Source organism: Erpetoichthys calabaricus, assembly GCF_900747795.2.
Source record: "Erpetoichthys calabaricus chromosome 1 unlocalized genomic scaffold, fErpCal1.3 SUPER_1_unloc_9, whole genome shotgun sequence".
Classification (NCBI taxonomy): domain Eukaryota; kingdom Metazoa; phylum Chordata; class Cladistia; order Polypteriformes; family Polypteridae; genus Erpetoichthys; species Erpetoichthys calabaricus.
The window spans coordinates 678,280-704,958 of record NW_026261600.1 but is presented as its reverse complement, the minus strand read 5'-3'; the positions used below and the strand labels follow the sequence as shown (position 1 = coordinate 704,958).

Sequence of the window (26,679 nt, the reverse complement as noted above, 5' to 3'; positions counted from 1 at the left end):
TGCTGATTGCTGGGACAAGGTTTGAGGAGTCTGAGAATTTATACAGCTTTGAATTTTGCATCGCCTGGCCATTCCTAATGATGATTGTAAACAAGCCAAAGCCCTAAGGAGCTAATTAGGGTCTGACATCTTGGGGGAAAAAGATATCGGAGACCTCCAATCTCTTGGGGTGCACAAACATTTCTGGATACTCCTTTTTTCACTCTACAAATCAAAAATAAAACACAAATCTTGTTTAAAATGCAGAAAAGAATGTTTTATCTTTAATTTTATGGCTTTTGGAGATCAATTAATCTGATATTGACTTAATTATTCACAGTAACAGTTATTCTCATCAGGGGGGTCCCCACACATTTGCATGTCACTGTGTATGAAATGTCATGAAAGTGTTCATCTTGGTAATGCTACGTCTAAAAAGGATCATCTGCTTGGCAGAGTATTTCGTGAACCCAAGCGAAGAATTAAATGATGGAACCATTAAATTTCTGGTATAGAAAATGGTTGTGTATCTAAAATGATAAATTGCAATTATTTTTGAGGGATACTCTGATTTTTTTGTCCTGTCCTGATCATATGTCTGGTTCTTTTCAAACACTGCCATTATTGACAGCTAAGACACCATTTGTTTCCTTAGAGGTTTTCTTGCTTTTACTGCATTGCTGAAAGTCGATGTGCTCAGCCGAGTGTTGTACCTAAACGTTTCTCATCAGATTAGTTACAAACAATGTCTTTGCTTTAAATACACCACAACTAACTTTTTCATTTTAAACTTTACAGAAAACATTCCTATCACATTTCAGATACTTTAAGATATTTCCACACAGCAGTTATTTTCTTCATCAGTTTCCACTCTGTGCGCTCTGTTAGTACTGCGCGTGTCCTCAGCTTAACATATTCCATGTCATGAAATCGGTAGACTAGTCAACCAACTACAAGCCGATTTCACAATAAACAGGAAAAACTGGGCAATTTTAACTCAAGACTGATTAATTTGTGTAACACTACTGTGTAATTCAGTTGTATTTCTTCTTTATAGCGCTCTTCATTGAGTGCAGGCTTGGACTGCTTGATGTTTGCAGCCATAACAGAGATAATAATTCCATACATGAACACACACATTGGATCAAATAGACAGTAAAACATGGCAAATTTTAGCTTACTCAACATAAATAAGTCCTGATAGTAGATACCCTCTACCATTCTAATGGTGAGTATAAATGTCACCAGCGTGTCACAAAGGTTACCAGTCCTGGTGTCACCTGCCACTCCCCTGTAGAGCTGAAATACCAACAGCTCTGCTCTTCCTCGGTTTTCTCATCTTCTATTTTTCCCCCGATGTCACTGCAGTTCTGTAGGCCTGTGCACTGAGGCGTCACTCATCCATTGCTCTCTTTTGCTTTGGTGAATTAGAAAAGACATTTTGTTGTTTGTTTTGGTGTCAAGTGGTTTTAGTTCAAGTGTGGATAAATGTCAGGACACATTCTAATTATTGAAGGTGCACTTTTCATGCTTGGCGTGGCATTCTGTTTTATATAGTACCCTCCATAATGGTGGAGACAAAGAAACATTCTTCTTGCATTTACTCCTTTAATCCACCGTTTAAAATTACGAATTAAATAATTCAGATGTAATTAAAGTACAAATTACTGATTTTCATTTAAGGGGATTTGCAAACATTTCAGTCACACCTTGTAGAAATGACAGCACTTTTTCTGAATCGTCCTCCCATTTCAGGGCACCGTAATGTTTGGGACAATTGGTGCCAGAGGTGTTTGTGATTCCTCAGGTGTGTTTCATTGCTTTAGTCTTGCAGGCCTAAGACACCTCAGCTTACTCCTACCTACAGACTACCTTTGGTCTCTGTAGTTGCCATTGTTCAACATGAGGGCAAGAGCTGTGCCAATGAAAGTTAAAGAAGTTGGAAAAATAATAATGAAATCGTTAGAGACATCGGAAAACCTTAAGATTACCCAATTCAACTATCTGGGATATCAATAACAAGAAAGAACGCACTGGTGAGCTCAGTAATCATAAAGGGACTTGTATGCCAAGTAAGACCACCACTGCTGAAGACAACAGACGTTGCTGCAGATTTCATTTTGATCACGACTTGCATACCCTGATGGTAATGATATTTCATGTATCTCTCTACCGTCTTAAGTATGACTGAGAGATTCCTCACCAGTCAGGCAATTCACACTGAAAAGCCGCCATTGCCAAATAAACCACAGCTGTTAGGACCTGTAAGAGAACTGAGATTGTGTGATTTCTGCATGGTGGTCTCTGTAATGAAGGCTGCAGTTCAGCACACACTTCAAAGAGGATGACAGTAGGGAGTCTAAATCAGTTAAGTCATCATCATGATCCAAAATGTCATTGTGATACATCAAAACTCACTTCTTGTGTAGCCTGTCAAACATCAGAATGTGAAATGTGTAATGAAATGAGATTTTCTATTTAGTTCTTCATTTTTCCACCTGGAGTTGGTAAAATGCCAACACAAATAAAGTCTGCATGGGACTTACAAATGCTCAAAACTTGAGGGAACTTTGAGCCAATTTAAATGGCAAGTTCTAGTTTTTATAAATCCTAACTTTTGCATAAGAAACAGCTTTCATATATGTGGCCGAGCATAAGGAAGTTTTATACATGTGGCCCTGGTGAGTAGTTGTAATAAAGAATGTAAAATTAACAAATTAAGTGTGTTTTCCAAGTACAACAAAAGTTTTATAATTGCTTATGCAGATCAAAGGTTGTTCCTAATTTCAGTCATCATGTGTTTAACGTGAGTTAATGTTGATAATAAGGCAGCGAATTGAAAATAAGCACAGTTTGTTTTCCTTTTTGTTTTAAATTTACACAGGAAAGAAAGATCACTGCAGTGTGGAATGTGGCAGAGAATTCTCTAACAGGAGTGCTCTTCAGAAACACACGAGAGTTCACACCGGAGAGAAGACATATTGCTGTAATGAATGTGGTAAACAGTTTTCACAAAAAGGCCATCTTCATAGCCACACGAGAGTTCACACTGGAGAGAAGCCATATTGTTGTAATGAATGTGGCAAACAGTTTTCACATAAAGATAATCTTCAGAAACACAAGAGAGTTCACACCAGAGAGAAGACATATTGCTGTAACGAATGCGATAAGCAGTTTTCACGGATGGACAGTCTACAGATACACAAAAGAGTTCACACCGGAGAGAAGCCATATTGCTGTAATGAATGTGGCAAACAGTTTTCACAAAAAGGCAATCTTCAGATACACACTAGAGTTCACACCGGAGAGAAGACATATTGCTGTAATGAATGTGGCAAACAGTTTTCACATAAAGACCATTTTCATATACACATGAGAGTTCACACCAGAGAAAAGACATATTGCTGTAATGAATGTGGTAAACAGTTTTCACAGATGGACAGTCTACAGAAACACACGAGAGTTCACACTGCAGAGAAGCCATATTGCTGTAATGAATGTGGTAAACAGTTTTCACAGATGGACAGTCTACAGAAACACACGAGAGTGCACACTGGAGAGAAGCCATATTGCTGTAATGAATGTGGTAAACAGTTTTCACAGCTGGACAGTCATCAGAAACACACTAGAGTTCACACTGGAGAGAAACCATATTGCTGTAATGAATGTGGGAAACAGTTTTCACAAAAAGGTAATCTTCAGATACACACTAGAGTTCACACTGGAGAGAAGACATATTGCTGTAATGTATGTGGCAAACAGTTTTCACAAAAAGGCAATCTTCAGAAACACACGAGAGTTCACACCGGAGAGAAGCCATATTTCTGTAATGAATGTGGTAAACAGTTTTCAGAGATAGGCAGTCTACAAAGACACACAAGAGTTCACACTGGAGAGAAGCCATATTGCTGTAATGAATGTGGTAAACAGTTTTCAGAGATAGGCCATCTACAGAAACACACGAGAGTTCACACCGGAGAGAAGCCATATTGCTGTAATGAATGTGGTAAACAGTTTTCACAAAAAAGCCATCTTCAGAGTCACACAATAGTTCACAACAGAATAAAAACAGTAGCAGTTCAAAAATCATTCCAAAAAAACAAGAACCCTTCAGGACTCAAGAGTGAGGTTGAGTCCTGTCCTGAAAAGTAAGCAAACTAAACTATTGTTTAGAAATGAATCTCAAAGAGAAGCCATATTGCTGTTTGGAATGTGGCAAACAAATCTGTCAGAGCAGTACACTTCAGAGAAACACCAGAATTCCCACAGGAGAGAAGTACAACTGAACTGTCCTGACTAAAGAGTGAGGTTCACTCCTGCCTGGACAGTAAGCACATGTAACTGACACAAATCCATCCTACTTAGTGTTGTGTCAAAAACAAATCAACATGGAGGAGAAATAGAAGTTTATATCCTTTTTCTTTTTCCAGAAACAAATAAAGAACAGGACGTCATACAAACGGCTTCTCACCAAAGCCTCTACAGCCTCCACCATGTGCCTAACTCTGTTTTCATAACATACGTATTACATATAGAACTATTTACAACTAGCCAACCCACGGCGTAACATACGCCGCATAATTATGTATTGATGGGTGAACACTTGCTGAACGACACAGTTGTCCAAATGGGGTGGGTTTGTGGATACCACTGTGAGTGAATGAAAAGATGGACCTCTGGAGAGAGCAACATACAGTTGTCCGTGACTGAAAGCGAGATCGTCTGTGACGATGGAGGCCACGCTGGTGAAAGTTACTTCGTCGGGTAGGGATAAGTTTCAGCACTTGTTCATTAAGGTCTAACGAGTCTTCGTTGTTGACGATTAATATAGCTTGCGTACTGAGTTGTTCCGGAGTCACAGTTGAGAAACACTTTTTTAATGTCTTAAGCACAGGGAAAAAAAATTAACATGTGAAACATCCGTAATGTAATAAGCCACCAAGAAAAGTAACATTGCAACAATGCACGCTACGATCCGATCGCTGTAAACAGAAGTGAAAACAAAATCGAGGCTGGTGCATTCTTTAACTGCCTTGTAGCGCAATGGTAGTGCTGCTGTTTTGCAGTAAGGAGACTGTGGAAGATTTTGGGTTCGCTTCCCGGTTTCTCCCTGTGTGGATAGCGCTTTGAATACTGAAAACACCGGTATATCAATGTAATGAAGTATTATTATTCTTATGCGTCCAGCGCTCTCTCTCTCGTGCGCCTGTATGCGTGTCACTCGCTCGCTGCACGTGTTCCTGCAGGCATAACAGTAAGTGAATGAAAACATGGAACTCTGGAGAGAGCAACATACAACTGTCCGTGACTGAAAACTGGTTTTGGCAGATACATGCACATCTTTTTGAAAGTTTGGCCCTGTGCCTTATCAATTGTCATCGCAAAGGCAAATCTAACAGGAAATTGTCTTCGTGTTAAAGTAAAAGGCAAATTATCCGTGACAAACTGTTTTACACGCTGCATACCAACCCGCGGCGTAGTATACGCCACATAATCACGCCGGTTTTTTAATGTTTTTTAAGCAGAGGGAAAAAATGAACATTTGCAAAATCCGTAACGCCGCTTTCATTAAGTACAATGCACACGCGTTTAATTTGTCAGCCACTTTTTGACAGCTGTCTTTTCTGGTTTGGGCTGCTTTAACAGTGTTACCGCTTGTGCATGTTAAATCTTGAAATCCTTCAAGTAACTAATTAACTAACTAACACCCACCCACCCAGATCGTGAGAAAAAAATGTGCCCGTTCTTTCATCATTTTGTTGCAGCCTATCAAAGACTTGCTGATCATGTTTTCTAGACTCAATATACAGAGGAACCTCAGTTCACGACCATAATTCGTTCCAAACCTCTAGTCATAAACCGATTTTGTCGTGAACCGAAGCAATTTCCCCCATTGGATTGTATGTAAATACAATTAATCCATTCCAGACCGTACGAACTGTATGTAAATATATTTTTTTTTAAAGATTTTTAAGCACAAATAGAGTTAATTACACCATAGAATGCACAGTGTAATAGTAAAAACATTGAATAACACTGACAAACACCCAGGCTCCCTGCTCAGCTGCATGCGCAGGCTCTCTCTCTCAGCAGCACGCGAGCCTCCCCAGCCCCCCCCTCTCTCTCTCAGCAGCACGCGAGCCCCCTCCCCCTCTGTCTCTCAGAAGCACCCGAGCCTTCTCTCTCTCTGTGTAACATTGCAGCAGTTGTATAAACATTTTTTTTAAAATGAGTTTTAAACACAGGGGGGAAAAAAAGGAACATTTGAACAAATCCGAACTTTATTTAAAAGCCAACCAAGATAGTAACATTGCAGGAGTTCACCATTTTTAATCAGGCGACTGACAGTAGTGGAGTCAGGCACAGAAAAGGTCAGCTGCTGAGAAAGCGTCTCGACTGTTGCAGGGCGGTGAAGCAGGTGAGACGCTAATGAAAAAGAGGCACAGGGTTTATTGGTTTTTAAAGACTGCTTCCTTCATTGTGTTTTAACCTCAGTTTTAAAGGATTGCGCAGCTCTCTCTGTCGAGCTGCCTGTGTGTGCGCGGCTCTCTCTGTCGCGCTGCCTGTGTGTGCCTCTGTCTCTTTCTCTCTCTGGCGCTGCCTGTGTGTGAACCAATGTTCCACTGAGGTTGACTAATGAAAAGTCAACGTGGCTCAGAGCTGCATGTGGACTGTGGCACAGACAAACAGAAATGATGGCATGTTTTCCGAGGCGTCGAGTCCGAGTTGGTGGGCGTGGCTCTGTGAGTTGTCGTCGTATCCAATGGTCTTAGAGTTGGTGGGTGTGGCTCCTTCCTGCGTGCGCCATGGGTGTCTTACTTGTCGACAGCTTAGTGAATCCACGCCTCCTTCCGGCGTGCTTTCCATGGTTGTCTTGCCTTAGTGAATTATATATATATATAGATATATTATACACATTTCATCAGAAAAAAGAAAAAAAAAACACTTTACAATATACATAGCCTCACACAATAAATAATAGTTCAGCTTTATAATATTATATATTTTGCTATTTTAATATAACAAAAAATAAGAAAACATACCTTGACCAAAAAAGAACAGCCAGCTTCTCGCCAATGCTTATTAAATAATAAATTAATTACTAATAATTATAAACACAAACTATTAGTACAAATAAATAGAATAAAATTGGAAAAGGCTTGGAGAGAGCAGACTTACCTGCACAGCAGTGGTTTTTAATCTGTGGGGCGCAAATTAACAAAAAGGGGAGTGCGAAGATGTGAAAAAAAGAATACAAGAATCAAAAATATGAAAAATACATCTATTGAAACCAAAACAAATTAAGTTAAACTACATTCTGATACTAGAAAAATAAATATAGCGTTAGATAAATGTCGATAAAAGTTAAATAGGTATAATAAAATATGCATCTGTGATATATCATTAATTTAAAAAGAACAAATTGGTATTAGTAGGCTCATTTAAAAAAAAAAACGTTATGGGGCCGCGATTAAAACTGTTATGAAAACTCGGTTTGCAAATACTTAAAGGTTGAGAAACGCTGCTGTACAGCATCCACCATCAACTGAGGGTGCCTACCGTCTGTGGGGAGTCACATTAATTATCATTCGTACTCCAAATATGACACTAAGTTTACACAAACAATTGCCTTTGGGAAAATTCATAACTGAAAGATACAAAAAAATTAAAAAGACAGAATACACTTTGCTCCACATATTGCAGTACTGGATGTGCCAACAATTCTCACAAATCGGAATCTTCTGGGTCACAAAAGAATTCAGACTGGTGCCACCTCTAGAAGTGGACTTCGTTGGAGAAGATCTACACCGGGGGCTATCAACCCTTTGTCATGGCATACCAGCCCAAATATATAAATGTTCTGAAATACCTGCATTTTATTTTGGTGTTAAATTGTTAATTACTGAACTGTTGTTATGTTAATCTAAAGGTGGAATTTCTTTTTTCACCCACACAATGTTCTTTCCGAGAGCTTTTCTAAGGTACTAGTAATGTTCACCTGTCAAAGACTTGTGTTAGAGTGAATTTCAAAAGGATTTGATATGTTAGGACTGATAGGCACTGGCAGTGTGTCACCATGAGGAGGTCACTTCAGCTGTCTGTGCTAATAGTGGAAAAGCAAAAGAAATGCTAGCAATTGTGTCTCAAATGTTGTAAGTCTCCTCAGCGTCAATTAAATATTATTATTATTAATGTTATTGTCAAAGATTTTAGTAAAGTCAGGCCTTTGGACCAGATGGGGTTTCCTGTTCCTGAGAGACTTTGCATTCCACTATCTTGGTTTACCTACAGTGTGTTTACTTTATTGTTGTATATTATTTGTTGCTTTGAATAAATTACAATCACCTGTCTGTCCTCTCCAGTCATCTGACGGTGACTCCTGCACTCGGCTTTCTGTTGGCCAAACCCTGTGAATTAGCACATTTTCCAGAGGTCCATGATACCCCTCTTTTACATGGTCCTTTGAGCTGAAAGCTAAACCGACCAACCCGAGAGCAAAATGGCCAAGGCAGTGTGTGCGGAGGAGCCTAACCTCATCTCCAGTGCACTGGACATCGATGTAGAAGAGAACATCTGAGCTGACATCTCCACACTCAGCCAAACCCCAACTCACACACTGCAGACCACCCATCTGTGGGCGCCGCTACGGCCTTTCAGACAACGGGCTCAGTGCACTAAGCTTGAAGTGCTCGGCCGAGGCTGCTGACAGACGAGGATTCCATCTCACCGTTTGGACTGGGATGTGAGATCCTGTCCTTCCAGAGGTAACGTGTTGTCCATCATGAGCTCCAAACAAAGTGCAGATAGCAAACTGAGAAATGCAGTGAAGTAACCGATCAGTTAAATCACATCATGGCAGCAACACATGCAGTGTGCGTACAGCTTTACTACGACTGTTTGTTTTTCCCCCATCGAGACAAGTGAAGAAGAGAAACGCGCTGAACTGGAGGAGATTAGGATTTTGTAAGTAATGAGCAATGTAATGAATATAATTTAAGTGACGTTTCCCAGCACTGGTCACTTGTGAACTTTTGTTTTTGTATCTGAGATATCATCACTTAAACAACTGGTGGAAACAAACTGAAGTCTGCTTAAGCAACTGGCTAAATAAATAGGCAGAAACACAATAATGTTTTATTTTTCATCTTCATATCATTTTAAAGACAGAATTATTGACGTAACCAATCAAAGTTCCAACTAATTTGCATTGTTGTGTGGCTCTGAAGTATTAATTAATTAATCCTACTTTGAGCCATTCACTAATTAGTGTTGTACTGTTTGTTCATTTGTTTCTGTTACACAAAACTGTTCAATAAAGAAACCAAAATAATTTAATATACATAAGCACCTGATTATTAAAACTGTTTTCTATTAGAAAGTAATCCCTGAGTTATTCTGCTTTAAAAAAAAATATTAATTAATTTGCTTGAAGGAAATGTGACAAATTTTAATTAATACAAAGTGACTTTCGATCACAAATTTGAACTGAGAGATTAATTGCAATTGAATTTTTAATCAGGTGTCCTCATGCAAACACATAATTTAGAGCCATTACAAATGATGAAAATCATAATAATTGTGTACAATATCCAGCGCCATTTCTTGCTCTATGAAGTCTCCACAGAAGCAGAGGGCCATCGAAGCCACTAAGGGCCCCCAAGCTGCAAGTTCAGCCTCAGTTTATTTGTGGAGTATGAACATCACCTGTCTGTGTGTAGCCAGCTAAGCCCCGTCATGTGTTTCATGAAGCACTTACAGTATCTGATTACAAATTAAACATTTGATTTAAACAAAACTCCGCTGCAGTGGCAGGAAAGCTTTGGCTTGTGTTTGAGGGGTAATTAATTCAAAATCAGTGATTATCACCAGACAGTCGTGTCGCACAATGAGTGACGTCTACCGCCAGGAATGATGGGAAGGCTGACTGAGAGTCAGGAGGAAAATAACAGGAGCGAAAGTCACATTGATACCTAAGATGACATGAAAAACGTAAAAAGAAGAAACTTGAAGAGAGAATGTGCACAGAATGAAGGTAAAGCATTTGTTAACGATGATGCGATGGATCAGAGATGGGAAGAATTGAAATAAAACAACTTCGTTACTGTGCTGAAGTAGAATTTTCAGGTAGGTTATCTGTATATTTACTTAGGTATTTTATTTATTTGAGACTTTTTACTTGAACTCATTGCATTTAAAAGGAAGAAAATCTGCTCCCTACAACATAAATAAATCAATAAAACATCCGCAACTTACTATGTAACAACAACAACATTTATTTCTATAGCACATTTTCATACAAATAATGTAGCTCAAAGTGCTTTACATAATGAAGAAAGGACAAAGTAAGAATTAGAATAAGAGAACACTAATTAACATAGAATAAGACTAAGGTCCGATGGCCAGGGAGGACAGAAAAAACAAAAAAAAACTCCAGACGGCTGGAGAGAAAAAATAAAATCTGCAGGGGTTCAAGGCCACGAGACCACCCAGCCCCCTCTGGACATTCTACCTAACATCAATGATCAGTCCTCTTTGTATTTAGGGTTCTCATGGAAGGACTTGATGATGACGGTCATGTAGACTTCTGGCTTTTAATCCATCAATGGAGGAACATCACGGTGCTTTGATCAGGTGGTGGAGGTGCAGGTCAACACCACAGAAAACCGGGAAAAGAAACAGAAGAGAGAGTAGGGGTTAGTACGGATTGTAGAGCCACCATGAATAGTTATGATAATGAACTGAATACACAGAGTATCAGGATTAAATGAAGGTGAACTTATCAGAAAGTCATGTTACAGTAATGTGTTTTCAGCAGTTTGTTAAAGTGCTCCACTGTATCAGCCTGGCGAATTCCTACTGGCGGCTTTTCCAGATTTGAGGTGCATAACAGCAGAAGGCCGCCTCGCCACTTCTTTTAAGTTTTGCTCTTGGAATTCTAAGCAGACACTCATTTGAGGATCTGAGGTTACGATTTGGACTATAAGGTGTCAGACATTCCGATATATAAGATGGGCCGAGATTATTTAAGGCTTTGTAAACCATAAGCAGGATTTTAAAGTCAATAATTGTATTAAATTATTCGCATGTATATGCGAAATTGAAGGACTATTCCATCTCTTATATATATTTCTCTTCTGGATCGTCCTGCTTCCATTTCAAAACCGGTCCCCAGCCGACATGACATTTCTCGACAAGCTACTGAAGTACGTTTACAAAATAAATCAAACTCTACATGCAGCGCAAATGTACTTCTCCAGAGTCCAGCTAGATTCCATGCTCAGGACCATCAACCCCTTCGCTAAATCACACAAACACACGCATGAAATCGCTCAGTCCAATCCAACAGCATCTGTACGAATGGTTTTCAAGGAATACCCTGAGCAGGATTTACGACGATACAATGTCCCGACATGTCACACCGATGTTGCAGAGATTTTCGTCGGAGAAGACGGCGAACCGCCTGCCGAAAGGGACATTTGCATCTATCCCATAGGCAACTCCTGTAAACAGATTTCCACGCTCAATATGAATTGCGATCCTGTGGTTTACACACTTTTATTCCCTTATGGAGACATTGGCTGGCACAAAGATTTACAACATGTTTCTGATAAAAGAACCGCCAAGCGAGTCAGGATTTCTCAACGTCAATTGCATGCGTACAGATTAGCAATGAGGAATACATTTAGTATTTTACACTCCAGCGGTAAACTATTCCAACAGTCCGTCGTAGATGCGTATGTTAAAACAGAGGGCGCGCGTCTCAACGATCTCAGATCACATCAACAAGATCTGCGCGTGGAACAACACAAAGGACTGGTTCTATTCAATAAGGGCGCGCACAAAAGGGCGACCTCAATTGGGCGCGGAGAATAAAAGCGCACATAAATAAAGGAGCGCTTCAAAAGGATGACCTTCGGAGCGAATTAAATTAATTGTCCTTGTGTGGTAATGTGCCTTACTGGCATTACCTATAAGTAAATAAAATTTGTCAAGTGTCCTCTGCAGTGTTGAGAGGCATTTGTTTGGGGAAAAAATCAAAGTATAAAGAAAGGAAACTTGCCTTTTCCTTTTGTATAGAATGCAGATGGACATCTTCACTGACCTTAGCGCCTTTTAGAGAGTGTCGCAGTAGGTCTCGTGCAGTATGGAGAGACAGCCTTGCCATTAACCGGCCGGGATGGCATTAACGGTTTTCCACTCTTGCGTGTGCCTCCTGCGACCCCATAACTCTAAAAGTGTAAAAGAAAGGGTGAAGCGTCATAATATTAGTTTACCGCGGTTTAGAAAAGGGATCCCATGTGTGAAGTTGTCTGGGCAGTAGCTCAGGGGAAGGACGTAAAATGTTAAAAGTGCTTACAGTAACTTAAGGCAGAAGCGCAGTTGCGTCTCAAAAGCCGCCACAGCTATGCGCGCGCGCGCCGGCTGCTCGATTTAATATAGCATTTTTGCAGGACAAGAGACGCCACTTCTCGCCGACGAGTTCTCGTCATCGCGCGGTTGTAGAGGGATGACAATGGACAGTTTAATTAGTCGGTACAAGAGCACCGATTATAAAAGGAACGCATTGCCCCAGAGCATGGTGCTTTTTTGATTAGACCCTCTAAGAGAAAGGTACTCAGTAGGACAGTTCGGATTTACCAGACATGACGGCTTGTGCATTGTTTTTGTAAATATTTGTTTTTGTAAAAATATCTCTGGAATACTTTTTGGTGGAGGTATTTATTTGGGTTATGGGTTTTGGTGCACTGTTTATTTTTGTATATAGTCACTATTTTTGAACATCATTTATTTACTGTTTTTGTGTGTCTTTTGCGGTATTGAACTGTGTTTTAATATATAAATTCCGCAGGACATTATTTTTGTTAAGTGCACCTGTAAATAAAACTTCACTTTATTTTTAAAAACCCAACCCTTTTTGTGTCCGTGTCTCCCTGTCATCCATTATCATCCTGGTCACGCTCGGTCCCATTTACTAGACATCCAGAGTGTAGACTGGTGATTTGATTCCCACTACACGGGGTGTCACACCTTGATTATGCTAATAGACCGCATCTCGAATATCTACGTGGCATTGCACATAATCTACAGCTTCAAGTGTAACTTGCTTTCACCTTTTTATACATTCAGTCATTGCCTTTATGTAATAAATTTTCTGTAATAATTTTGTTGTTGCGTTTGCCTTTATTCGCTGCGCCCAATTGACGTCACCCTTTTGAAGCTCGCCTTTATGTGCGCGCCCTTATTGACGGATACCCAAAGGACTATCAGACACACTGCAAGAAAAGGCTGAAAATAACAACATACGTGTAGGCAAAATGATCAGATTACCGTCCACATTTACAGGAAGTCCAAGATACGTACAACAAAACTATCAGGATGCCATGGCCATAGTACGTAAATTCGGAAAGCCTGATTTATTTATCACTTTCACATGTAATTCTACATGGACTGTCGGATAGCCAAAGACCGGAGCACAGACCTGATATTGTAGTACGAGTCTTTTGGATTAAGATGAAGGAATTACTTACAGACATTCTACAACAACATCTTTTAGGGTTGTTATTGATTACGTAATCGAATTTCAGAAGCGCGGCCTTCCTCATGTCCACATGCTGTTTACTCGTCACAATAATTCTAACAACCACTCTTCAGCCCCGGTCAGTTGTTCGTGGCTTTTTTAGGGTCGCCCGGAGTTCCTCAAGGCTCTGGATGTTGTAGGACTGTCTTGGTTGACACGTCTCTACAACATCGCATGGACATCAGGGACAGTGCCTCTGGATTGGCAGACCGGGGTGGTGGTCCCCCACTTTAAAAAAGGGGACCGGAGGGTGTGTTCCAACTACAGAGGGATCACACTCCTCAGCCTCCCTGGAAAAGTCTATTCGGGGGTCCTGGAGAGGAGGGTCCGTCGGATAGTCGAGCCTCGGATTCAGGAGGAACAGTGTGGTTTTCGTCCTGGTCGCGGAACAGTGGACAAGCTCTATACCCTTAGCAGGGTCCTGGAGGGTGCATGGGAGTTTGCCCAACCAGTCTACATGTGTTTTGTGGACTTGGAAAAGGCATTCGACCGTGTCCCTTGGGGAATCCTGTGGGGGGTACTCCGAGTATGGGGTACCGGACCCCTGATAAGAGCTGTTCAGTCTTGTACGATCGGTGCCAGAGCTTGGTCCGCATTGCCAGCAGTAAATCGAACCCAGTGAGAGTTGGACTCCGCTAGGGCTGCCCTTTGTCACCGATTCATAACTGAGGGGGTCCGGTTTGGTGGACTCAGGATTGGGTCACTGCTTTTTGCAGATGATGTTGTCCTGTTTGCTTCATCAGGCCGTGATCTTCAGCTCTCTCTGGATCGGTTCGCAGCTGAGTGTGAAGCGGCAGGGATGGGAATCAGCACCTCCAAATCCGAGACCATGTTCCTCAGCCGGAAAAGGGTGGAGTGCCCTCTCGGGGTTGGTAGCAAGATCCTGCCCCAAGTGGAGGAGTTCAAGTATCTCGGGGTCTTGTTCACTAGTGAGGGAAGAATGGAGTGTGAGATTGACAGGCGGATCGGTGCGGCATCCGCAGTAATGTGGGCACTGCATTGGTCAGTCGTGGTGAAAAAGGAGCTGAGCCACAAGGTGAAGCTCTCAATTTACCAGTCGATCTATGTTCCTACCCTCACCTATGGTCATGAACTATGGGTAGTGACCGAAAGAACGAGATCGCGAATACAAGCGGCTGAAATGAGTTTCCTCCGCAGGGTGTCTGGGCTTTCCCTTAAAGATAGGGTGAGAAGCTCAGTCATCCGGGAGGGGCTCAGAGTAGAGCCGCTGCTCCTCTGCATTGAGAGGAGTCAGATGAGGTGGCTCAGGCATCTGATCAGGATACCTCCTGGACGCCTCCCTGGTGAGGTGTTCCGGGCACGTCTAACTGGGAGGAGGCCCCGGGGAAGACCCAGGACACGCTGGAGGGACTATGTCTCTCGACTGGCCTGGGAACGCCTTGGGATTCTCCCGGAAGAGCTAGAAGAAGTGGCCGGGGAGAGGGAAGTCTGGGCATCTCTGCTCAAGCTGCTGCCCCCGCGACCCGACCTCGGAGAAGCGGAAGAGGATGGATGGATGGATGGATACCATTAGCATTTCATATAGATGATCGATCTGAAATTATCTGGTGTATGTAGCAATGTAGGAGCCATCAGAGAAATATTCAAAACAGCAGGAATGGAGGTCACAGTCATAATATCTGCTCCAGTTCTTGTTGCACATAATTTAACAATTAATGTCTGAACAAATTTTAGAAAACTTCTGGTTTTTGGGCTGGAAAATGTTTTAAGGCTAAGAGAGCAGAAATATTTTCCTTAGAGGGACCAGCAGGGTGAGCCTTGAGCCCATTCTGTTTAATCTGAGAAAGGGGTTTCTCCTCTGGGAGGACACCGGGTGTAATCTGCTCTGCGCTCAGCAGTTTTGCATTAGTGTATAGTCAACAAAAGTCCTCTAACATCATCTGTGAAGAAACACAGTGCCTGTTCTTCCTGAGGAGGGATAGACTTCCATATTTTTGGTCATGCTTGTGACAACAAAAGGAACCTGGAAGTGACGCATTTTATTATAGATTCTCAGTACCATTTTCTTGAGGTAAGGATAAGTTTCCTATTCACTTGTCTGCTCACAGCAACTGTCACGAGTAGAGTTTTACATATTCCACAGTGACATCACCTATCAATAATTTATTCAAGCCTCTTAGCTTCAGGCTGCATATGTTAATTCTTTTGTCTCTCCAATTCTGTTTCAACAGTGGATTTGTTCTGCTGTGGCTTGTAGCAAATAATTACACAAAGATGCGCCGAGGGGCCATTATAACAGCAAAGCCATCAGTATGGTATGAAATCTTCTGGTATGAGTATGCACATAGCAAAAGGCGACTGTGTGTCTATGAGGAGTTCAGGACATGTAGTGTTCACTCTGGAGTGTCGGTCAGAACACAGGCAAAAGAATTCAGAGTATTTCACACTGCAGCTCAGAAGGAAATTATAGCTTATTTATTGGATGGTATATAAAGAAGTATACATACATGGATATGAGTATGAATGTGTGTGAAATTATAAAGTAAAAGCCATTAGTAACTTACACAAAAAATCCACTAGATGTCAATATTGTTCTCAAATGAGTCTGGTTACTAAATTGTCGGAGGTATAAAAATGAAAGCAATACAGTTTATCAATAAAACCGCATCGGGAGACTTAACGTAAAGTATTGCATTAATATAAAAACAAGAAAATAATGAGGTCAGTAATAGCACAGTTCACAGTAGTAATGACAAGTGAATATTCGAAAGAACTTCTGAAGACCGGCATGCACTGTTTACTCAAATTATATGGTTTATTTGATTCATATTAAGGAAATTGTCTATTAATACAATTCATAATGGTCTATTGTATTTGTAGCAGTCAAGACAATAGCGAAACTATACCTTATGCCGTTTTGCACTATGCCACCTTAAATAAAAGTAATGTTTGATACGTTGTTCTTGTGTTTTATTATACTGAAATGTGATGACATTGTGGCGTTCTTATTATGCATTTATTTTCTTACATTCTCCATATACAAATATTAACAGACAAACTCATTCTGTGGTAGTGACTTGCTGTAAGAGGTCCAGATGTGAAAATACATGTTGCAAGTTTTTGAAACCTGCATTACACAGGCCTCGAAGCTCCCGATTCCATCTGATAACGGGGAGCACGACACACGAGCGCACGAGGAGTGTGTCTCTAGAAGGCGACGGGAACGTACGGGCTTCATAGTGTCTGAGGTGCGCTGATATATTAAGAACTGAAACATGTCCTGACTGCAGTTGGATGCTTGTATAGTTTTTTTTATATCACTGCAAATTAAAATTCTTAAAAAGCAGAGTGGTGCAGTGGGAGCGTGCTGGGCCCATAACCCAGAGGTCGATGGATCGAAACCATCCTCTGCTAACTCTGTTTTTGAACATTAGCATATCTCAGCATTGTATTCTTCACGTGCTATTTACGTAGATCCATTGGTATACGTTAATTTTAAAACCCTATACATTTGAAATATTGTTTTCTCTAGAAAGTGTTTTGTGATCGCACACATTGCTATTAAAAGTACAGAATATATTCTTTTTCTGGGTAATATGCACAGTTCAAAATGACAGATTTTTATCCGCGTCCCGGCTTTAGTCTTTAAACAACGCAATTATATAAGAAAACAAACGAGTACTTACCAAAACAAAATACTTTTTACCTATTTTAATAAAGTGAATGCCTAAACATTTTAGTAGTACGATGGTATTGAAACTATGGTGTGATGGTTAGCACTCTGAATCCAGCGATCCGAGTTCGAATCTTTGTGGAACCTGCGTTACGTTTTAAATAAAATTGCTATTGACCAGTTAATAGTCGGTAAAACGATTTCTACTTACGTATATCTGATAAATACGTTAATTGTAACAAGTCTCAGTCATAAACAAAGATAAATATCTAGATAGACTGACACGCGAACTCAGTTTGGCATAGTAACACAGGAGCGCTTTACTTAATGTCGTTCGTTAAAGCAAGCTATTGACTGGAAGATATTTAGCAAAGTAACCTTTTAATGGTTCGCCAATCCACAAAGAAAATTATTTGTGACACAACAAGTTCCAAAAAAAGTTAAATAAAATGTCAGTAGCACGTAGTCGTTCATATACTGTAGATTCAGAAGGCTCAATTAAGAAAGGCTTGCGATAAAGTATAGGCAAAGAGGATAACTACAGTATGTGCATGTTCAACAGTAAGAGAAGAGATTCTGCAGGTAGATGAGCCTGTGGTGTCCTGGATAACGGGACCAACTGTCAGACAGACCTCAGTTTGTGAGACTTAAGGACCACACCTCTGACGTGGATGTGAACAACACTGGGACACCAAAAGGAACAGTCCTGCCTGCTCTTCTCTTCACTCTGTACACCTCATACTATAAATATAGGATCAGGTCATGTTACTTGTGGAATGTCTCAGATGATTCAGCAATTATGGGGTATATAATGATAAGGGGGATGAGACAGAGGAGAGGAGTCAGGTAAACAACTTTGTTTCTTGGTGCAAAGAGAATTGTCTGCATCTCAGAAATCAGCAAAACCAAGGAATTGCTTATTGACTTTTGACACACCAAATAGCCTCTATGTCTGGTCACTAAGCAGGTAGTGGATATAAAGAAAACGAGGTTCTACAAGTACTTGGGGGGCCACATCAATAACTGGGTGGACTGGTCTCAGAACACAGAGGAACTATATAAGTAAGGGCACAGCATGCTCTTTTTTACTTGGGAGACTCAATAGTGACATCCATCACATCTTCTGTGACTCTTTGATAACCAGTATGGTGTGTGTTGGGCTGGTAAGATCACTTCAAGAGAGGCCACTGAATGTACAAGCTAACTAAAAGGGCAGGCTCAGTTATAGGATGCATTCTGGACCATGGAGGTAGCAGCAAAGGAGAGAGGTAAAGCAAAACTGAGTGGCATTATGAACAATGCTGCACATTCTCTGTGACGGGGGTCTGCTGGAGCCAATCCCAGCCAACACAGGGCACAAGGCAGGAAACAAGGACGCGCGCACACACACACACACACACACACACACACACACACTAGGGACAATTTAGAATCGCCAATGCACCTAACTGACATGTCTTTGGACTGTGGGAGGAAACCCACGCAGACACGGGGAGAACATACAAACTCCACGCAGGGAGGACCCGGGAAGCTGCGCCACCAAGGCAACAATTATGACGTAAAAAAAAAAAAAAAAAAAGATTTTAACTATTGTATGATACACAATATTTCAATTAAATAATAAATGTATTGCTTTTCTTTTGCCTTGTTATTGTTATACTCTGGTGTCTTTTGCGATTTAGTTATAGTTTTGAACATTTGAGACCTATGTAAATCATTTTATGGCACCGTTAAGTGATCATTTGGTTTACTTTTATTTTATTTAAATAAAAATAAACTGGATTTGATAAACATCGCCCGCTAGCGACATGTTGATTATTTATTTATTTAATTTACAAGTGGACAGTAATATAGAGCAGAGTGTCGCAGCGGAAGCGTGCTGGGCCCATAACCCAGAGGTCGATGGATCGAAACCATCCTCTGCTAAAAATTTATTTTTAACCTTTTATTATTCTGCTCAAAGCATCAATTGTATCTTCCTGTTATGTAACATTGCTTATTTTGCAAAGTTGTTGTGCCAATAACATACTGAAAAAATGTTTTCCTTTTAAAGCTCCTTGCAATGGAGCATATTGTCAATCGTTTTCTAGACGAGTCTATGCTGCTGGGTACAAGGCGGGACCTCACCCTGGTCATTGTATACCCACACGTCTATCTGCACTCAGTAAGGGTTTCCCAGGGGAGAATTTCACATTAGATAGATAGTTCCTTTCTAAGTAGTACCTTCTAGTGAGACAACGAAGTAAAAATAAAACGGCCTTATCCAACGTACAAAACATACACACTGTAGTAACCAGCATTGTCACCCTACAGACGGGGATGGAGAGGCGATCGATAGCAGGGTATTCACAGGTGTCCTGAGTTCTACGTTCCTGGAACCCCAGGACTTTTCTCGTTATACCTTTCAAGTCCGGGAAGGCTCGAGAACGCTGGTGGAGATTGTCAGGACAGTATAAACACGGCGATGTAAATGATAACGGAGAGACGTGGAAAGGGACACCACACGATCTGTAACACTGTGAGAGTGCAATAGCCCGTCTAGAGAAGTGACTGTTATTTTTACGGAGCGGTTTACATGGCTTTTACAGCGTAGTTTATTTCTGCAAGAAGACTATTGTACATCATTTGTTGTGGAAACAATGCGCCCATTATTTGGCTTAACTCCCATTCGTTATGGGTCTTATAGTCTTTCTATGTCGATGCTCTACAATAATGTATTAAAAATGGGCCGCAAAGAAATAATTTTTGTTGTCGCGTTTTATCTAGAGAAATTCGACACGTTTAATATTGTAACGGGATTGGAATGGAATGGAATTTGCCGCTTTACACTCCGATGGGCGCTCCCAGCTGCTTATCTCATTTGCCCACACATAAACACCGCCTGCCCAGTGGCGTCGTTAGGCAGGGGTGTTCCAGGGCTTTAGCCTCCGATCTCAAGCGTGTTGCCCCTAATCTGCGAGAGACGTCCCCCAACATGTTCACAGAAACTAGACCTATAGCCCCTGATCTTTGAGCCTTGTTTCCCCTGTTTAGCTCTCGGAAAACGGCCGTGGACAGCGCGAAATCATCACGCCACCCCCCATGCGGTTTTCAGTCGGACGCATCTGACAGTAAAAGGTGTATTACAGAGGTAGGGCTAAATTCTCGCGTACCCGGGGTCACAGGTAACTTGTCTGTCTCCCTGTTCCTCCCCTCCGTGAGCCGACCTAATACTCGGGTACACATTAGAGCCACGCAGCCAGGGGGATGGGCTTCAGCAGCGGTGACACGCCCCTCTCAATTTCCGCTCATTAGCGAGGATTTCAAGTCCGCTTCTCCAGGAATCCCATCATTTTGGACTTGGCCTCTCAAACAGTTAGTCCCTCTTATATCCGGACACAGGTATGCTACAATATGTTTCGTTTGATTCTTATTTTTTACGATTTTTTTAGAACATCTATAATTGCTTTTTGGGCAGCATAGCAAATGAACAGGTACTGCCATCCAAAGAGTCTCCTAAGACACTCAGAAAACTTCAAGTGAGCTCAACTATGAGGGAAGGTGAAATGTCACAGGTAGGAACTGCGGAAATTCTCACCAGAGGTAAATAAAAACTCTTAAATGTGTGAAGGTCGTCCCAAATATGAGACGCAAAAATGCAGTGTATGCATCGGGTAAAGATTCCGAGGGCACAGAAGTATTACAAGTATATTTACATTATTAAAAAAAGAACTGAACAGTTTTTAGTATGTCAAACTAGCACCTAAAATGTAAATAAACACGTTACAGTGCTTCGCCATTACCGTATTTACTGTAAAAAAGTGCTTAAGACGGTTCCATGGTGTAATGGTTAGCACTCTGGACTCTGAATCCAGCGATCCGAGTTCAAATCTCGGTGGAACCTGTTTGTCTGTCTTGGTTCATAAAATTCGGACGCACGAAACAGAGAGACATTACTGTTCAGTGATAAAAGTTCAGAGCGAGTTTTAAAAGCATACATTTAAAAGGACTGTAACTGGTTACTTCACTTGCACACTTCGTGAAAAATCTAAGGCAGTTTACTCTGTTTGTGCGTTTTTAAATATCTGCAGTGTGGATAGCGGCTGACAATTGAAGTTAATCTGCTTGCAGGGGGGACTGTGCAGACCTCCAAATTCTCCTGGAAAGCACTTACTTGCCCTTTGGCTCTCACAAGTGATCAATAATCTGAGGTAGCTAACATCTGTTAATATTAATAATAATTACTATTTGCTAATATTAATCAGCTAATATTTGTGTTCTCAACACCCTCCATCCAAAATCTATAAAGACAATCGGAGAATTATTTATATTGCAGGGATTTCTTTTCTTACCCCGAACGGGGACCATTTCTTTCTCTTTCTGTATTTTCTTCCACATAGAGATATTTGAGGGCACTTTTTTTACATGCACAAATTTAACATGATATGAGTGATTTATGATTTATAAATATGCCACAAGTGTGAAGAATTTAGGAACATTTATTAATTCATACAGATATCTTATATACTTTGCACAAGAACTTTTTGGGAAGTAATTGTACATTACAGTTTTGAATCATTCATGTTTTTATAAGTTAGGATATGTTCAGTATTTTTCAAATTGAAGTTACCTCTTCACTGTAATGGTATATTTTAATTTGTAACATGATAATGATTTTTGAAGTGAAGCATATTTTATTAAAAAATTCAAAAAACTAAATAGCCTGCTCTTGTGTTTTGCAATCGAGCTAATGGGTGGAACGCATATTTGTCATGTTCCTGAGGAATCGTTGTAACAAACAAAAGTAAACTGGAAAAATTTAATTTTACCACAGATTCTTGGTATTATTTAATTAAGGTTAGGCTACGATTCTTGCTTATTTTTCTGCTCACAATGGGTGTCATAGCTGCTGTTATGATACCACCATTCCCCTTCTTTCTTCAAATTACAACCCCAATTCCAATGAAGTTGGGACGTTGTGTAAAACGTAAATAAAAACAGAATACAATGATTTTCAAATCCTTTCCAACTTATATTCAATTGAATACACTACGAAGACAAGGTATCGAATGTTCAAACTGATAAACTTTATTGTTGTTTTGCAAATCTTCACACCTTTTGAATTTGATGCCTGCAACACGTTCCAAAAAAGCTGGGACAGGGACAGCAAAAGACTGGGAAAGTTAAGGAATGTTCAAAAAACACCAGTTGTGAACATTCCACAGGTGAACAGGTGAATTGGAAACAGGTGTTTGTCATGATTGGGTATAAAAGGAGCATCCCCAAAAGGCTCAGTCGTTCACAAGCAAGGATGGGGCGAGGTTCACCACTTTGTGAACAACTGCGTGGGCAAATAGTCCAGCAGTTTAAGAACAACGTTTATCAACATACAATTGCAAGGAATCTAGGGATTTCATCATCAACTGTCCATAATATCATCAAAATATTAGAAAAATCAATATTAGGAGAAATCTCTGCACGTAAGGCTGAATACCAACACTGGATGCCCGTGACCTTCGATCCCTCAGGTGGCACTGCATTAAAAACCGACATCATTCTGTAAAGGATATTACCACGTGGGCTCAGGAACACTTCAGAAAACCATTGTCAGTTAACACAGTTCGTCGCTACTTCTACAAGTACAAGTTAAAACTCTACCATGCAAAGTGAAAGCCATATATCAACAACACCCAGAAACGCCGCCAGCTTATCTGGGCCCGAGTTCATCTGAGATGGACTGACGCAAAGTGGAATAGTGTGCTGTGGTCTGACGAGTCCACATTTCAAATTGTTTTTGGAAATCATGGACGTCGTGTCCTCAGGGCCAAAGAGGAAAAGGACCATCCGGATTGTTATCAGCGCAAAGTTCAAAAGCCAGCATCTGTGATGGTATGGGGGTGTGTTAGTGCCCATGTCATGGGTAACTTGCACATCTGTGAAGGCACCATCAATGCTGAAAGGTACATACAGGTTGTGGAGCAACATATGCTGCCATCCAAGCGACGTCTTTTTCAGGGACGTCCCTGCTTATTTCAGCAGGACAATGTGAAGCCACATTCTGCATGTGTTACAACAGCGTGGCTTCGTAGTAAAAGAGTGCGGGTACGAGACTGGCCTGCCTGCCGTCCACACCTGTCTCCCATTGAAAATGTGTGGCGCATTATGAAGAGCAAAATACGACAATGGAGACCCCGGACTGTTGAGCAACTGAAGTTGTACATCAAGCAAGAATGGGAAAGAATTCCACCTCCACAGCTTCAACAATTAGTGTCCTCAGTTCCCAAACGCTTATTGAGTGTTGTTAAAAGGAAAGGTGATATAACACAGTGGTAAACAGGCCCCTGTCCAGGCTTTTCTCGAACGTGTTGCAGGCATCAAATTCAAAAGGAGTGAAGATTTGCAAAACAACAATAAAGTTTATCAGTTTGAACATTCGATATCTTGTCTTTGTAGTGTATTCAATTGAGTATAGGTTGAAAAGGATTTGCAAATCATTGTATTCTGTTTTTATTTACACAACGTCCCAACTTCATTGGACTTGGGGTTGTACATTCTGCTTATTATTTTACTTTTCATCTTCAGTTCCGTTTCTTAAGCAGTTACAGATGCATGCTCAAATTGTATGATTACATTTCCCAAACAGTGCATAGTTTTCACATTATACATTCTGTGTGGTTAATTTACAAAGCCTACAGTGAGAGATTTGGCATAGCAATGATGAGTACACATCAGAGAGTCTTTGTACTTTATACACATAACAATACATCTAAACGGATTACACTGCATTAGTATTTTTAATAAAAGTATTAGATTTTTTTGAAAGAGCCAAACAAAGTGCACATATTACAAAAAATACTCAGAAAATGAAAAGTACACCGAGTGCAACACAGCCAAGCTGTGATGAAACCAACTTCTTCTTCTTCTTCTTTGTCTTTTTATGGCAGTTAGCAGACCCACCTATGGTGCATTACTGCCACCAACTGGACTGGAGTGTGGTGCAGAATAAATATGAAGTAGTCATGTTTTCAAGGAGAATGGAGGTACAAAAAATGTTATGAGAGAACAGGCGTCAATGATGTACAATAAATAATATCAAAAACAACCATGAGAAAAGAAAACCTCACTTTACTCGGGTCACAGAATCCAAATACCACTTATCCCCTTGTGGTTTCACAACATGCAAATTGCATTTATATTTTGCTAAAATATTTTAAATACTTCCAGAAAAACTAGCATAGGGCATAAATGTGAAACATATCCATTAGGATTGAGCTTTTCAATTCAACATCTGTCTCTCCACCTCATTCATCCAACAAGGGTCCTGACTGAAGTGACCTGCTTTTGGGTAACGTGTATCAATAACAGAGATTTAAAAAATTATATTTTAAAAGTCCAAAGCCTTATCTACAAACTCAACCTGGCAGCCCTTAACTAGCCCAAAAGAAGAAATGAAAATTAACAGTGTACTGAATTATACTTGCTAATTGTAAAGGAAAAAACACCTGATAAAATGCAAAAAACTGCTTACATACATAACACAAAACAATTATTAGTTACTATTGAAATTTCTAAAAAAAAACAAAAAAAAAATCCATTTAGAATTAAAAAAGGTCACATCAAATATAGTTTTTAAGAAGACAGAAAGTGTATTATTTAAATTTTGAATATGGAAATCTTGTTTCACCAGGTACAGTTTCGGATTTACGTGCATCTGCTCTCAATCAGGAGAAAAGTAAAGCCGAGTGAGCTCGCGGTTTGAATCTGAGCGCCCATTTTAGAAGTGCGTGTTTCCTAATAGGTCCGGCCAATGCCTTTACAGTACTTAGCTTCGGTTTGTTCGAAAAGTAGTCTACGGCAGTCTGTTGGTGTTTATTTTGTGTTTGAAAGCTAACGAATAGTGAGTGATAATGTCCGGTCGTGGAAATGGAGGACAGGGCCTTGGCAAAGGTGGTGCTAAGCGCCATCGTAAAGTTCTTCGTGACAATATCCAGGGTATAACAAAGCCTGCCATTCGCCGCTTAGCTCGTCGAGGTGGAGTAAAAAGAATTTCTGGCCTGATATACGAAGAAACTCGCGGAGTGCTTAAGGTTTTTCTGGAGAATGTGATTCGAGATGCCGTTACTTACACAAAACACGCAAAAAGGAAAACCGTCACTGCTATTGTTGTCGTCTATGCGTTAAAACGGCAAGGTCGGACACTATATGGTTTTGGGGGTTACGATATGAGCTAGTTAATGTATAGAAATCAATGGCTCTTTAAACGTTCATCCAGGGCGACTGTTACTGAAACCACGCTGCCGCCTCACCGCATTATAGTATGAACTTCTTACTGCAATGCGGTGAGGCAGCGTGGTTTCAGTAACAGTCGCCCTGGCTGATGTCAGCCGTACGCGACCATAGATACACGCGACAGGAAGCTATGAACCGCACAGTGAAAAAGATTATGGGGTAACCCTTATCACATACGTACGTGAAAATGTCACGTTCGTACGAGATAATGTTGGATTAAAAAATTACAAACGTGCGCTTCGGGGCTGCCTGATTACGACCTTACCAAGGGTTCGGCGCTTCAGTTTGACGCGACTTACAGCTCTTGTAGAGCGGTGATATAAAAAGCAGACGACTGGGCTTTTATTTATTAAAGTAGTGTGGGATGGTAGGAGATGGGTTTAACTGCAGCCTGCAATTCGTATGATGTGCGTCTGATAATGCCGACAACATTAATCACGAAATGCCCATCGCGTACCCCGTTACACTATGGTTAAGATTAGGCTTGTGGGAGGGTAAGGGTTTAGGTACGTGCTTTATGTTTACAGGTATTCGTCTGCACACTCGTACGGAGCCCCTGAGGAGATATGGTGTTTTTTGTCTTCCTGGGAAACAAGTTGGTGCGTACAAATTACTATCTTGTGCCCACCACTTACTTTAGCCTGCGCACCAGGTACCTTAAGGTCGCACCGGCCAATACTGCGTGTGCGCCGCCGCATACATTCAGATGAGCACCAAATGCCATCGTGTGCTACTGTACATTATTTTCTGGAAACAGGACATATCACTAAACAGTCTGATGTTTTCCTCACACAGTTAAAGTCCACAGAAATGGATGTTGGCAAGTTTATAAAAGCAGGCTATGGATTCAAGCCCAGATCGTTAAATCCGTGAAGCAGCACCGCTAACCACTGCACTAATTTATATTGAAATGACATTAGTTAGCCATCTACTTACTGGGCCGCAGCTTCTTAAACTCCTTACTGAGTAGCAGGTTGTTGATAATCACATTCCCTCATTTTATTGTATTTTCTATTAGTGCTCGACGTGAGTGCTTCATCATTACCATGAAGTTCTCATGAGCCAGACATGGAAACTGAATCTGATTATAACAAGACACGTGTTCACGACGTTCATGGCACGTATTCACCTTTTCAAATCTTCTTCTGTAGCTGTTCTCATTTTTATATATGCTCTCTATTTTTGACTAGACTTCTCCAATGGAGGTTTTGCTGTGATT

The 26,679-nt window shown here is 40.8% G+C and overlaps 1 protein-coding gene and 1 non-coding gene across 2 annotated transcripts in view; both read left to right on the top strand.

Annotated features, from left to right (window-relative positions):
• Positions 1–2,863: 2,863 nt before the first annotated feature.
• Positions 2,864–26,679, top strand: part of LOC127526444 (gastrula zinc finger protein XlCGF57.1-like) — a gene marked incomplete at its 5' end in the record, with an annotated part of 218,960 nt that continues 195,144 nt past the window's right edge. The window contains one exon of the mRNA XM_051922005.1: positions 2,864–4,350. Within this exon, the coding sequence (XP_051777965.1) occupies positions 2,864–4,131 (1,268 nt within the window). The remainder of the gene's footprint in view (positions 4,351–26,679) is intronic.
• trnaq-cug (transfer RNA glutamine (anticodon CUG)) lies at positions 21,004–21,075 on the top strand. Its single transcript has one exon. It is a non-coding gene; the product is annotated as a tRNA-Gln (tRNA).